General features: G+C 36.0%; 1 protein-coding gene and 1 pseudogene across 1 annotated transcript; both read right to left on the bottom strand.

Annotated features, from left to right (window-relative positions):
• Positions 1–2,933: 2,933 nt before the first annotated feature.
• On the bottom strand, positions 2,934–3,859 carry LOC105081068 (olfactory receptor 4C13-like). Its single transcript, XM_010970188.3, is given in 2 exon segments — positions 2,934–3,229; positions 3,232–3,859. Coding segments are annotated over 2 exon segments (924 nt in total).
• Positions 3,860–11,955: 8,096 nt separating this feature from the next.
• LOC105081079 (olfactory receptor 4A15-like) lies at positions 11,956–12,872 on the bottom strand (annotated as a pseudogene).
• Between the last annotated feature and the right edge of the window lie 3,041 nt (positions 12,873–15,913).

Here is a 15,913-nt window from a genome sequence, read left to right as displayed (position 1 = left end):
ATTTTAAAAGACTCTAAATTATTGTTTAACTTCAGTGAGTCTCATTTTCTTCTTGTATGAAATGGAGTAAAAGCCTCTCTAATAATACTTGTTGCTACATGAATAGAATTAAAGTATGTAAAGAAACTATCAAAATGTATGCTTCATAGTTGGCCTTCAACGATAGTCCACTCATCCCCCTCACCTAATGCATAACAGTTTTACTGAAGTGATGTCCAGGTTAAACCAAAGCATCCTTACACAGCAGGTCCAAGCATTATTTATCTCATTAATTTTAGGATAAATGTATTTATTATTTTATATGACTTTTTAGTACCAGAAATAACCAGGTTGCGGTCAGTCCTCAGGAAAGAGTCTTGATGATCAGTGCAAAGGAACATCTTAACAAGCTTTAACCTTACTCACTAACCAGCAGGACTCTGTTCACTGAGAACAACAGGCTGCCTTACACCTTCCAAGTTCACTGCTGACTATTTGTAACTTGTGCCTCACTAATCTTCTCACCCCTGCACTGAGCCCTTGGTGTATCCCCTAAGACACAGTCACTGGCTTAGTTTCCCCCTTCAAATCCTCCATCTGTTCCTAGAATAGAAACAACATTTAATCAACACTTTTTCTATCTTTACCCCTGGATTACTCTCATCTTCTGTGTAACACTAATAAGACAAAATGAACCTATACCATTTAATCTAGATTCTGTTGAAATGTTTAGTTCTCAGCAGCAATTGTAAACATGACCATTTTAATAGGTGCTTTCAGGCCTAGACTTTGTGGGAAAATGTTCTGTTTCCTATGAATTTGAGAAAGCCATGCACACCTTAGTAAGTGCAGCCACCACAGGACAATTCTCTTACATTACTGTGTGGTCAAATTGTGGAAGAAGTATCTCCATTTGATGACTGAGTTTGAGAAAGGGATGTTTGTGAGAAGCACATGTGCAGGAGTGTTGCAGTCAGAGACGCTCTGCTTTACAGAGTTAGGTAACAATGTGGAATTGCCAGTGTTCTCCACATACACAGAGGGGCATTGCAGGGAACCCCACTTTCCAGAAGTTCACTTTAGCCACTTAGCTTTTCTGAAGACCAACATTAGTACTTGTTTTCTCTAACAGGAAGAAATTGGAAGGGGATTTTTTTCTTTTACTTAAAAATATTTATTACCAGACTAATGTTGGTCTGTTTTAAAAGTGAAGTGGCATAACGAGCCTTTCAAACAAAGGGAAAAATGTGCAGGCTGAACTGCACGGCTACATGTGAGACAAGGCTACACCTTCTTGAAGGATACATGAATCATCAAGACTGCAGATGGTATTTTTTTCTCTATAGACGTAAACACATCAACATACAACCGACATGTGTCATTTCAAAGAAAGTAAGACTGAGTTTGTAAGATCTGGACTGGGAGTTTGTAGCTGAAACTGTTGAGAGGCAGCAGCATGCCGGTGCTCCTGAAGCACTTTCAGGGTAAGCTTGTGAGGTGTGGGGCAAGCAAGCTGGTAACCCTCTCTTGGCTTTGATTTGCTGCTCTGTAAACTGGGGACGTTAATAATGGAACTACTAGCTTAGCACATGAGTGAATCAACTAAAGCGAATATGCCTAATAGATAACAAGTTGTTTATTTAATGCAAAAATATGTGCCAGACCTATTACTGAGTCCAAACTCCTTCTGCTCTCCACATGACAGGCCAATAAATTGGGAGACAGGGTGTTGGGCAGTGAATAGCAACTTTGTTAAGAAAGCCAGCTGACTGAGAGGATGGCAGCCTAATGTCTTAGAGGACCATCCTCCTCCAGTCAGAATACAGGCTTCTTTTATACAAAAAAAAAAAGAAAGAAAGAAAGAAAGAAACAAAACAAAACAAAACAAAAACAGGTGAGGGGCTGTGGTTGGTTATTGCATGCTTCTTGCTGCAGGAATTCATTCTTGCAGCCATCCATGTGCGTCAGGCCATGGTATCCCTATAAACCTCCAAAAAACAAAAGTTATTCTCCATTTTGCAACTTGCCATCTCTACATAAGGGAAGAAGAGCTAACATCCTGACAGGCCAGAGCCCAGAGAATAGGCTCTCCTGTCTATTTCAGGCTAAAGGCAACATTGTTTCCCAAAAGGTGCAGAGCTGGCAGGGCTAAGCCTAGAAAACAGGAACAGATCCAATTTGGAGGCAGATGTGTTTTCCTCTAACCTTGGGCTTTTTTGTTGAGATTGGATACACAAATATTTACTTTGGTTTCAAATGCCTCCCCAAGTCTTGGTATGCAGAAAGAAAATATTTCTCTTATATTCAAGAAAAACTATCAGCCATTAAGGGTACTGAAGAGGAATTAAGACTAATTTCAGAATTTCTGGTTTATTTTTGTGCATCAGGAAAATAAAAAGAGATAGAATTTGAATTATTCATTCTCCTTTCGTGGGTGTCTATCTCTTTGCTTTTGGTCAATTCATAGTGCAGAAAAAATTTCTGAGCAGTGAGTACTTCACACAACTGTTGCTCCCCCATGTATCTAAAAGTTTCTATCCGTTATTTGCTCTACCACAGGCTAAGCAAACATAGAAGAAATTCTGAGATCAAGGCCCTATGGAAAAACTTATTTCACCCAAGTAACATATATAAAGAATTTTGTAAAGTAGCAATAAGACTCTGGAGAAAAATATACTTTACAATCATCAAACTAGGGATTTATAGTTGTTCTCTCCGTTGGCTATTCTGCAGCTATGATCATAAACATTGAAGCCTTGTAAAGTACATCACAATTTATCAAAATGTATAATAAATGCCTAGCAAATATTAAATGATCAATGGATGCTAGTTTGTGGGCCCCTGTTTTTTTCTGTCAATGATCTGCAAAATTTCTTAGTTTTTCTGTACAATTTACAATAGGTATAATCCTCCCTATGTATATAAATCATCAGTTTCTTGTTATCATGAACAGCCTAAGTTACTCTCCTCTTTATCAAACTCCTCATGGCATTTTTCACCTCTGTGTTTCTCACTGTGTAAATGATAGGATTCAACATGGGAGTGAAGACTGAGTAGAACACACTCACCAACTTGTCCACAGGGTAGGCGGCCACGGGACGTATGTAGGTGAATACACAAGGGAAAAAAGAGAGCACCACTACTGTAAGGTGGGAGCCACATGTAGAGAGGGCTTTGCGCCGTCCTTCAGAGCCACAGGATTTCAGGGAGCACAGGATGACTATGTAGGAGATGAGTAGCATGAAAAAATGAGTAAGCACATGCCCCCACTGTTAGCTGCCACCACCACTCCAAGCCTGTACGTGTCCCTGCAGGCAAGTTTTAACAGTGGAAAGAGATCACACATGAAGTGGTCAATCACATTGGGACCACACAAGGGCAAGTTGACCATGAAAAGAACCTGTACAATGGCATGCAGTATCCCCCCAATCCAGGCCACCACCACCAGGAGCTGGCAGAGATGCTGTCTCATGATGGCCGTGTAGTGCAGGGGCTTGCAGATGGCCACGTAGTGGTCATAGGCCATGACAGTGAGGATGATGCCCTCTGACCCTCCCAGGAAGTGTTCCAAAGCCAGCTGGGTCAGGCAGCCACCCCAGGAGATAGTTCTCCTCTGGTACAGCAGGTCAATGAGCATTTTAGGAGTTGTGACAGAGGTGAAGGAGGCATCTATGAAGGACAAGTAAGTGAGGAAGAAGTACTTGGGGGCTGAAAGTGTGGGGCTGAGGGAGATGGTGATGACCATGAGCAGATTGGCCAGCAGGGTAAATAGGAAAATGAGCAAAAAGACAATGAAGAGTACTTTCTGCAGGTGTGGATTCTGCGTGAGTCCCAAGAGAACAAACTCAGTCACATTGTTGGGAGGGGTGAGGAGATCCATTCAGCCAGTAACACCTTCCTGGGGCCTGAATTACCCACAAAGGATAAAGAAGAATACCCATTAATCATGAAAGGATTGTGGTCTGAATTTCTTGGTACAAAAACAGAGCAGTCACTGTACCTGCGGAGCACGTCCTTGACACTCCTCCCTCAGTCCTTGTTTCAGTTCTCTCTTACTTCCTTCATGATGTTTCCATTTCTTCAGACACCTAATACCTGTCACCTGTAAAACATCTTAAGGCAACATTTGATGGCAAATTTACTGAGAAAACCCTGGGCTGTCTACATGAGATCTGGATTCTCCATCTGGCTCCAGCTCCATGTGACTCTTCTGAGTCCTCTCTGTGTCCCATGGTTCTGAGCCCTCCTCTGTGTCTGTGAGGTTACAAACTATAATTCACAGATGGATCTTTTAAGCTAAGAGGTGCTGCACACAGGTAAGAGGTATTTCCTCTTCAATGAAAATTCACATTTGAACCCTCAGCTCTAACTGTGGAAAGACACCATGAATACATATTTCCCATAAGCAGGCCATTTAGAGAAATGTATGTAAGTCATTGGCAACACACTCTCCCTGGTACCTGCCAGAACATGTAAGCTATTCAGGTGTGTTTCCTCACCACACCTACCATAGTGCCTGGCATAATGTCTGCACTGCCTGAAACCTGTTAGGTGATGAGTAAATACTTGGTGAATTGTCATTCTCCATGGGTAAGAATATATCTGCTTCCCCAGACCTTAGACCTACCAAGAATCCAAGTGTTCTTATCCTTCTGCTCTGTTTATCATTACTCTCTACTTTATAAAAATCATAAGCAAATGTTTGAAAAGAAGCTGCATACCACATTAATATTTTATGGCATACTCTATGGGACAATATGAAAGTATTAATTGCCTCTAAGAATGAGTATGTTTTTAGGTAATTTTATTTTCAAGATATTCATAAGGTTTGTTAATCCATGTTTTTTTATTTTTCAAATTATGTTCCACATATATTTTGACAGTCATATTCAATAAACTTATAGCTTCAGAAGACTTGGATAAAAAACTATTGCATAAAAGTTCAGTATGTGAGTATCTGTCAAGCAAAGAAATCCTTATTTTCATTCTAAAAGTAAAAATTTAACATAGGCAACAAAAAGTAATAGTTTGCTAGATAAGATAGATATGTATGGACTATACACATAAACATATATACATACACAATACAAACACACATAAAATCTATTACTGTAAGTACCTATTACAAGTTCACTCATTCAACAAACATTTACTAGACATTGTGTATGTTAGTGTATGTTAATGTATGTGTGTTTACATAAAATTATAGAAAGTTCCCTAGTGAAACAACTTTAGTAATCCCTTCCCTGAAATTTTATTACCAAACAGCAGCAACTCATCCCTCCATGATGTATGACCTGCCCATCCCTTTATGCTTCTGCTACAGGCATCCTCATGTCTCCTTCTCCCATCTTCCCACAGCATCCATCATCCACCATTCCTGGTTACAGAATACTGCAATAGTAATGGAATGAGGAAATTTGCAACCATAAATTTCCCAAATAAAAATCATAAATATAATACAATGTATTCTGCAGAAAATGTCTTTTCCTTTCAAAGATAAATAAATAAAGACCTTTATTTTTTAATTAAACAATATGAAAATTTTTATACATATGTGGAAACAAAGAACAGCAGCTTCATTGCATTCTTTTATTCTGTGGCTGACTCCCCAGCAGATCAGAAAAGAGATGATTTTATATAAAGTAAGAATTATACATAACTAATAAATGTGATTTAGAAATGACTATGAAGAAATAAGTATTATTTTTCTTTTCTCTTTGGCACTGCAGTATTCTTTATAGGGTTAAATTCTAAATGAAAATATTTTAAAGGCTAAAACCTTTTATTTACAAATATGTTCAACAAAATTATTAAGAGGTATGGAAAACTTAGAAATTACATGAAATGTTCAACATTGGAGAAATGGTTATTAAAATACAGTACATCCCTTTGACTTGTGCAGTTTTTAAAAGACGTATTTTTGAAAATGGTACAATATCATAGGAAAATTCTGATGTTGTATTTTATAAAGTGGGAAAATTGTGAATGGAAATTTGAGTTATATAGCTATTCTATTTTAATTCTAACTAATTGTGCTATTCTTCTAATTTAAATATATCTCAATAGGAAAAAATACCCCAAGTATTTTTACTTCTAAATCAGTAGTATTGTAGTTGAGTTGATCTTTCTTAATATTTTGCATGCCGAAGAGGGACTGAAATCTCAGATTGGTGAGGAAGAGGGGTGATTGCATAATTTGAAAGAGCCATTTAATCCTGAGCGTCTATTAAAATATGATTTCCTGGAGAGAAAAAAATCTTACCTGCAAACTTGTCAGACTTAACTCCCTGGTGAGAGCCCAAGGCAGATGTTAGCTCGCCAAGAAAGCAGTGAAGTTGTAAGATTAAAAATGCCAAACAGCTCAGCTATAGTAAGTGCCTTTTCTCATTTATAACTAGTTCCTCTGGATAAGGCCTTTCTCTTGGAGCTTAAAAGTGCTGCTACATTTCCTATTTGTAGGCCAGTTAGGTGAAGTTTCTCAGCTGTAGATGATTGGACCTCAGGGGTATTTCACCACCATTAGATTTTGCCAACAACCCAATTATTTCTCATAACTTAACTGAACTTCAGAGGAGAACTCTTAGAGCATTCATTTTTCATTTTGAACTCTCCCTTAAGTCTACATGAAGAAAAAATACTATGACAAGAGAAAAAAAATAAGTTGGCCATTTATGAAGTTAGGCATTTGAAACAAATGAGCTTTATATTGTCTGAATATTTGTTATTGCATGAATTAATCATTTTAGTAACTATCTGCGTTAAATGTTTTAGTATAATATTTTGTTTTTAAACCAATCTACTATTCATGCAAATCATAATTTTAAATATTATTTTCAAATGTACAATTAAATGATCATTTTGAACCCTATTATAATATTGGCACTTCACATTGCGTAAAGTTTACAGTGCTCATTCAAAGTGGCTGTATCTTGTGTCAGTTTTTGAATTAGGTTAGCATAATATTGATGAAAATAATTAAATAATTCCATTCTGCAATTATATCCAGGGATGGTAGACTGCATTTATTTCTGCAATGGTTTCATTTTGTAATTAATGTTGCAAGGAAAATGAGCGTACAGGTATCTCTTCAGATTCTTGGTTTCATATTTTGGATATATATGCACACACATAGTATTGGTGAATCATACAGTAGTTTTATTTCTAATATCTTGCAAAATCTCCATAATGTTCTCCATAGTGGCAGAAAAAACGTATATTCCCACCAAAGTGCAGTAGGGTTCTATTCTCTCTACATCTTCACCAAAATATGTTGTCTGCTATATATTTCACATAGCCATCCTAATGAGTGTAAGATAACATGTCATTGTGGTTTTGACTTGCATTTCCCTGTTGATTAGCGATGTTGTTCAATTTCCCATGTTCCTATTGGACATTTGTATGTCTTCTTTGGAAAAAATGTCCATTCACGTGCTTTGCTCAATTTTAAATCAAGTGTTCTTTTTAATTTAGTTGTAAACGTTCTTTATATATTTTATATATTAATGCATTATGAGATATATAATTTGCAAATATTTTCTCCCAATCCATAAGTTACCTTTTCATTCTTTGATTGTATAATTAGCTATAAAGTTTAGTCTGAATTTTAAACTTGATATCCTGGACTTGAATCTTGTGTCGTGATGGGATGAGAATTAATGATCTGATAGCTTTTGCCTCCTCTCTCTGGGAGCCCTGAGCTGCCATTTTATAAGTCTGACAACCTCACTGGACAAACATTGTCTACATTACCCTACATCTACATGGAGAAGAAAGAGACCCAGAAGAACCTTATAGTTATCCCTGCCACGGCACTATTCATATAAGTCAAATCATCTTGGACCCTCCTTAAAGCACAGCAATCAGAAGAATGCCAGAATGTGACTTCAGTGCATGTCACACACACACACACACAAAAACCAGAATTGTTCAGTCAAGTCCTGACTAAATTCATGTATAATCAGATACAGACAAGCAAATGGCAAGATACCCTGTGTGTAGACAGATACAAGCCTGTGGGAGATCACATCAAATACATATGCATATACATATACAAATGCATTCATGTTGCCAATCAAATATTGATCCATGTGTTGTCATATATCAACTCAGAGTGTTCACATATACACACATAAGTGTAGTTGGATGTAGACCTACATTTCATTGAATGTGCACATACATGTGGTCATAGAGATTCACATGAAGTTGGATCCAGATCTGAGTATGTGGTGGGATATATACTTGTGTATTTTGGATACAGGCATATTAATGTTTGGATACTGACATATTCAGAGAGGTAATCAGACAGCTTACTGAGTCTAGCTGATTATCAACAAGGGGAAGAAATGCCAGGCTGTTGAAAAATAGGACTTTTTCTCTTATCCCACAGCTGGCTCCTAGGTCGCAAGAACATAGCCATGCAACAAGACGTTTATGTTCCACAACTGCTGCATTCATCCCAAGGACACACTCCAGTATCTCTTTCTTTCTTCTTTTTCCACTGAAGTTTCTGTTTTAGGGCTGACTTCCATGGGAGGAAAGAGCCTATAATAGAAAGTGATTGGTACTTCCAAAATAAAGATAACGATGACAGAGCCTTTAAATAAAAGACCCTGTGACCCATTCAGGGGCTAGAGCTTTCTTAACAGGCTACTTGGCTGACAGCTCCCCACGTGATTTTTTTTTTTTTGACCCTTCTCTTTCCTAGAAATAAAGCAACTTTTCACTTTGTCCCTCTGTCTCTACTGAGAATTCTTTCTCAATTAGCAGGCAATGATTCACACATTTGGTGAGTTTTTCAATTTGGAGGTCTTTCTACCCACTAACTATATTTCCTTGACTTTGAGGATTGTGCCATAGTTCATGCCAGGAAAAAATATTAAGCCCTTCCTGACCAGCTCATTGAAAATGTGAATCAAATGTAAATAAGAGAGTCCTGTTTTTAAATAAGAAATCACAAGGTAAGATTTATTTACACTCTATAGAGATGGTTATAAATTTGTATTAAGACATTAACAAATCTTTCACAATATATCTTATTCAGAATGGGAAATAAGATATTAACACATGTAATTTTCCTTAAAACAAATGTACACTCTTAACATTCTACATATATTTTAATGAGAAGTTTTCAAACTTTGTAAAATGACACTAAAGTTTAGGGGAGGAGGGGAAAAAGGGAGAAAAAGGAGAAAGTACCCCAAATTTAAATCTTCTTATTGGTGTAAATCCCAACCTACTAAGTAGAAAATTTTCAAATGATTACCAAAATTAATAATTATGTTGGCAGATTATTTTCCTGTTTGGGCTTAGATGTTTCCCCATCATAAACAAAAAAAATTTAAGTGGGTAAAAAAAATGTTTGAAAAGTTAATATTTAAGTAAAGATTAAAATTTATAGAATAATTGGAAGAATATGGATTTTCCAAGTATAGAACATAGCAAAAAGTAAAAGAATATTAAAATAACATATTTATATAGTAACACGCATAATTATAACACAAAAGTAAAAGTTTTTAGCAAATTTCAAAGAATAAGTATTCATAGTAAATTATATACACATACATCTATAATTTAACCTAGAAAGTGTTCATCAAAATTTATCAGAAAAAATTCACTCTCCAATAGATCAAGAATTAAAGCGATGGATAGTGTCTATATAGTGGATTCTATGTCCCATATATTGTGCAAGAAACAGAACAGAAAGACAAATAACTTCCCCTGACTTCAGATAGATTACAGCCCAATAAAAAGAGATAATTTGTAAAGGCTTTTATCACATAACTTGAAATGACTACACAGATTTGAAAGTTCACTAAATTTCTGTCTTAGTCCACTTGGGCTACTAATACAGAATACCTAACACTTAAACAATAAACATTTATTTTTCACAGGTTTGGAGGCTCAGAATTTCAAGATTAATGTGCCAGCGGATTCTGTATCTGGCTGAGTCCTCACATGGCAGAAGGGTCAAGTGAGCTGATGGGGTCTCTTTATAAAGGCATTTATCTCATTCATGAGAACCTGACCTTCATGATCTAATCATTTCTCACAGGGCCCTCCTCCAAATATGACCACATCATAAAGAATTTAACTTATGATTTTGAAGAGGGACACAAATCCTCAGTCTACTGCAGCATCCAAAAGTGGAGGAATAAATTACATAAGTGCTCATAAACTAAAATGCTTCATATTATCTGGTGAATAGTGTTGTATTTGTGAAGACTAAGATAACATAAGAATTTTTTCTGTAATAGGGATAGAAATCACAATACACTGTTTTTCATACACTGTGATTTACTAGTGAAAATCATGCATTGCCCCAAAGAATGAGCTCCTCATGGATCCAGACTAAATAATGGAGGCAGAATAACAGACTTCTTTTGTAATAGGGAAGAACAGATAGATGACTCTAGGTTAGATCTGCTCCTTTAGTGCTAACCCTGTGCTCTGTGTCCTGTGCTTAGTCTTGTTGGTCTGCATGTCGATAAATGAATGTTGCCTACAGCCTGAAATATACAAGATGGCCCATAAGGGTATAACACTTTTCCATTCATATAGAGATAAATAGTTGCAGAATAGAGAATAGAATTTGTCTTGTTGGAGGTCCACACCCTATTCCCTTCTTAGTATAAAAGGAGCCTGAATTGTGACTTGGGTATGATGATTCTCTAAGACTTTAGTCTTCATCTTCTTGGCCTGCTGGCTTTCCAAAGACAGTCATTATCCTAGACCCAACACCAGGCCTCCCAATGTACTGGCCTATTGTGTGGTGAGCAGAACGTGTTACACTTTGAGCACATACTTCTGACCATTTAGAGGCAGATAATATTATGTTTCTAGCCTCATTCACAGATAGAGAGGATTTTATGAATGATGTCTATCAAACAAAACAATATATTCTGGCTCCTGTATTACCTAGAAAACTGTATTTCATTAACAACAGAGATAAGAAGAGCATATATTGTCAGCATCTTTCTTAACAATGATATCACCCAAAACATCTGGGGCAAAGTTCTAAAATGCATGTTTTTATCTCATGGATTATCATTAATGCTAAATTTGCACAAGAAGGAAGAGACTGGGTCTCTATAGGGTTTATGAAACATAAGCAAAAAAGGATATGGAGATATTAAAAAATAGCAGAGGTATGATCAAGTATTTTAAACTATTTGGGAAGATTAATGGGTCATCTCTATGAAAATATAACTCCAAACAAATCTGCTTCATATGAGAAGATAATATGATTACTCAACTGGGAAAATAAGTAAGGATTGGTTCTTTTCTGCATATATACCTTGTTCATTCACATTTTTATAAACTTAGCCTCCTTATGACTACTATTACAACACTGAAACTTCATTTTTTGATGTTAATATGGTAAGCAATACAAGCAAATTAATATATGTAATGTACTTGTAGATACAAAGGGAAGATACATGCTTTAAATACTAATATGGGCTGTCTTTGTGTGGGGAGGAGTGAATGAAATGTTTGTGTCATATCTCTTCTACTATTTTTTGAGTACTGTAATGAGTTATTAATTCTGAGAAAGAGTACATCATTTAAGAGAGAAACAAAAGAAAATCCTTCACTAACTGAAATAAATTTGCTATATAAGCTGTAGGTTAACTCATCATATAGAATATAAATCTATATTCATGAGTGAGACACTTTACATCCAAAAGTTGTATGTTTCACTAAGAAATGGTGAAAATCTTAAAAATGTATTTCAAATTTTATATATATTTAATATATATATACACACACATTTGAACTAGGAAATTATGAAAATCTTAAAAGTATATTTAGGTCATTGGAAGTATTCATAAAATAACGTTTTTCATCATGCCCAAGTTATTAAACCTGAAGAGACATTTACTACAGGTAAATAGCCATACATGGCTTTCCTGAAATAGCAATTTGTCATTGAAAATAAGTGATAATATTTTCTCATAAAATAAGAAAATAAGTGTCTCATTTTCTTACTCTTGTCCAGAGCTTTTTCATGGCATTTTTCATCTCTCCATTTCTCACACTGTAGATTAGAGGATTCAACATAAGGGTGATAATGGTATAAAACATGGCCAAGGATTTATCAATGGGTAAGGTAGAAGGAGGTCTCACATACATAAAGGTACAGGAGACAAAGAAGAGGGCCACCACAGTAATGTGGGAGCCACAGGTGGATAAGGCTTTGTGCCTCCCTTCCCGACTAAGATTCTTCAGGAAGTGCAGGATGATCCCATAGATGATGAGTAAGGGCATAAAGATGACCACACAGATCTTCCCATCATTGGCAACCACAGTGCGGCCAATGGTGTAGGTGTCAGAGCAGGAAAGTTTTAACAAGGGGTACGTGTCACAGACGAAGTGGTCAATGATATTGGGGCCACAGGAGGGAAGGTTATAAACAAAGAGAGGATGAGCTAAAGCATGTAAAAACCCACCGACCCAGGCCAACAGCAGCAGCAGAACACACACTTGCTTATTCATGATCATTGAATAATGCAGGTGTTTACAGATGGCCATGTAATGGTCATAAGCCATGACCACCAGAAGACAAATTTCAGCACCACCCAAAAAGTGCCCTAGAAAAAGCTGGGTCATGCAAGCTTGGAAGGAAATGGTTTTGTTCCTACAGAGTAAATCTAGAATCATATTTGGGGTGACTGTAGTAGAATAAGCAGCATCCATAAATAATAAGTAGCCAAGAAAGAAGTACATAGGGGAATCCAGGGTCAGGCTCACCACTAAAGGCACAACAATGAAGAGGTCACCCCCATTGTCACCATGTAGATGAGCAAGAACACAACAAATAATATTTTCTGACCTTGGGGGCTCTGAGTGAGCCCCAAGAGGACAAATTCAGTCACATTCCTCCTTTGTTCCATAGAATCTTCTGTATGTTTTATTTCAGTGTTCAGGGAAAAATTTTCTGGTAATATAATTGTTCCTAGGGATTTTCTGAAGTCTTAGATAATGTGTTTATTCAATCAAGAAATAGGCAGTATGTTTTATTATGTTCCAGTACTTTCAGTGATTGTAGTACAAGGCTGATTAAAATATCCTCCCTAATCTCAAAAAACTTTCAGTCTAATGAAGTGGCAAGTAATTTAGAGACATATGGGGGGCAAGAACACATTATTAAGTAAATGAGTTGCCACAATTAGCTTTCCATCTGGAAGCTAATTAAATTGTATATATAGCTAATACCTTATACAAAAATGTAAATTGGTTGAAGTTCTAATAAAAAAGGAAAGAAAAATTTACTTCATTTTAATTTCCAGTCATTAAGGAAATGATCTCCAATCTAGGGTTGGAAGAAACTTCTTAACCAATCATTTAAATCCCAAAGAGATATATTTAACAATTTCAAAAATGTTTTTAAGGTTTTAGGAAAAGATACCAAAATGTAAATAGACAAAGGCAGTTTAGTGAAAGATTTACATTTTACAGGTTCTACACAGAGTTAATGTCTAAAATAGACAAAAATCTCAAAACAATTTATGCACAAAATAAAAATAAAATATAAAATAAATTAAAAAATACAAACAATTAAAGGAAAAAGACATCTAAATGTCCAACAAGCGTATGTCAGTACACTGAGGCTGGGAACAGAAAAGTGGGAATTGAAGTAATGGCTTGCTTACTACAGTATTATTTTGGATTCTTGAAAGCCACTCAATCAAGGTCTTCAGAGGCTATATCATCTTTTAATTTTTTACAGATTAATAAACAATGTTTAGAAAACATATTGATTGAGACTATCATCAGATTTGCAAATATCTCCCCATAAAAATATCCCAAATTAGTTACACTTGAAATTAGTTTCTAAGACTACTTTATGTTAAAGAACGTCTCTTTATGTTAGAGAGTGTAATACAAAACTATTTAGGAAGAGTATTATAGAATAGACTCAATCTCCATATACTTTAGTGATCATAAAGGATTGCTAACATGGTTGATTTTGAAAATCACAAAGGAGAACCTTTAAAAGATTGAACTCTCATGCCACCATTGTACTCTGGCAAATGTAAAGCTTAGTGCAGAATCTTGCATACAAATACCCTTCCTGGGTTACCTGCACAAGGAGAAAGCCACTCAATCCATATTCTGGATTCTCTGCCTTCTCCTTTGTCCTTTACCCACTGATGCCATCATGGAGAGCAAGATACATGTACCGTCACTGGACCTGGAACTGTTTCCATGTGACCAACTCATTCCATGCAGGCAGAAATCTAACTTATCTCAGTCATTCAGAAAAATATTCATTTTCAGAAAATTTGGGTTTTCAAAATGAGTATCAATGGCCTATTACTAAAGATCTCTGAATCTTGATTCTAAACAGAGAAGTAAAATAATAATTGTTGGCAGGATTTGTCTGAATCACCAACTAATGTTAATTCAACATTTTGGTTGGAGAGAAAACAAATTATGTATGAATTGTTTACATAAGAATGTTTCTGTTTGTGACTTATACCAATAAAAGTGAAATACAGAAATAGCTTTTGCAATCTTTTGATTCTCAATCAGTTATACTGCCCTGCCTTGATACAGCATTGTTGAATTTTGGGTTTCCTGAAAAATGGAGAATGATTACATATACATACTTTATTATGTTCAGAGTCCAGCATTTCAGTTCGTGAATGTCTGTCATGTAAGGAAAGAGCAAAGATCTGTAAACCCTTCATCTACATTTGAACTACTGGACATGTTATGGAGTCATTCCAAGGGTGATTCTTATCTAATTAAATTCAATGGGACCTTAATCATAATTTTGATGTTAGACTCTATCTCCAGAGATGCCACCAGGATAATCACGATGTATAACAAGACTTACAGGACTATGTTCCCCAAGGAGAGGCATTAAAAAAAAAAACTTAAAAACTTGAGGTCAGATCACCAAAAGGGAAAAGTCCAGTCTAGGCAGAAATAAAATACATAAAAATTTGTTTAAATCATGAACTTCAACATAAGACAAGATACAGTAAACCTCCTAGAAGAAAACATAGGCAAAACATTATCTCACATACATCTCAAAAATGTTCTCCTCGGGCAGTCTACCCAAGCAATAGACATAAAAGCAAAAATAAACAAATGGGACCTAATGAAACTTACAAGCTTCTGCACAGCAAAGGAAACCATAAATAAAACAAAACAAAACAAAACAAAACAAAACAACAACCTACGAAATGGGAGAAAATTTTTGCAAAAGATGAAACTGACAAAAGCTCAATCTCCAGAATATATAAGCAGCGAATATGATTCAATAAGAAAAAAACTAACAACCCAATCCAAAAATGGGCAGAAGACCTAAACAAGCAATTCTCCAAGGAAGACATACAAATGATCAATAGGCACATGAAAAAATGCTCAGTATCACTAATTATCAGAGAAATGCAAATCAAAACTACAATGAGGTATCACCTCACACCAGTCAGAATGGCCATATTCAAATGTCCACAAATGACAAATGCTGGAGAGGCTCTGGAGAAAAGGGAATCCTCCTACACTGCTGGTGGAATGCAGTTTGGTGCAGCCACTGTGGAAAACAGTATGGAGATTCCTCAAAAGACTAGGAATAGAATTACCATATGACCCAGGAATCCCACTCCTGGGCATATATCTAGAAGGAACCCTACTTCAGGATGACACCTGCACCCCAATGTTCATAGCAGCACTATTTATAGTAGCCAAGGCATGGAAAGAGCCTAAATGTCCATCAACAGAGACTGGAACAAGAAGAAGTGGTATATTTATAAAATGGAATACTACTCAGCCATAAAAATGGCAACATAACACCAATTGCAGCAACATGGATGCTCCTGGAGAATGTCATTGTAAGTGAAGTAAGCCAGAAAGAGAAAGAAAAATACCATATGAGATCACTTAAATGTGGAATCTAAAATAAAGAAGAAAAGAACATTAATAC

The sequence above is a fragment of the Camelus bactrianus genome, chromosome 29 (assembly GCF_048773025.1).
Source record: "Camelus bactrianus isolate YW-2024 breed Bactrian camel chromosome 29, ASM4877302v1, whole genome shotgun sequence".
NCBI classification, from domain to species: domain Eukaryota; kingdom Metazoa; phylum Chordata; class Mammalia; order Artiodactyla; family Camelidae; genus Camelus; species Camelus bactrianus.
The sequence above is the reverse complement of the archived record's forward strand: the minus strand, read 5'-3'. Positions and strand labels throughout refer to the sequence as shown.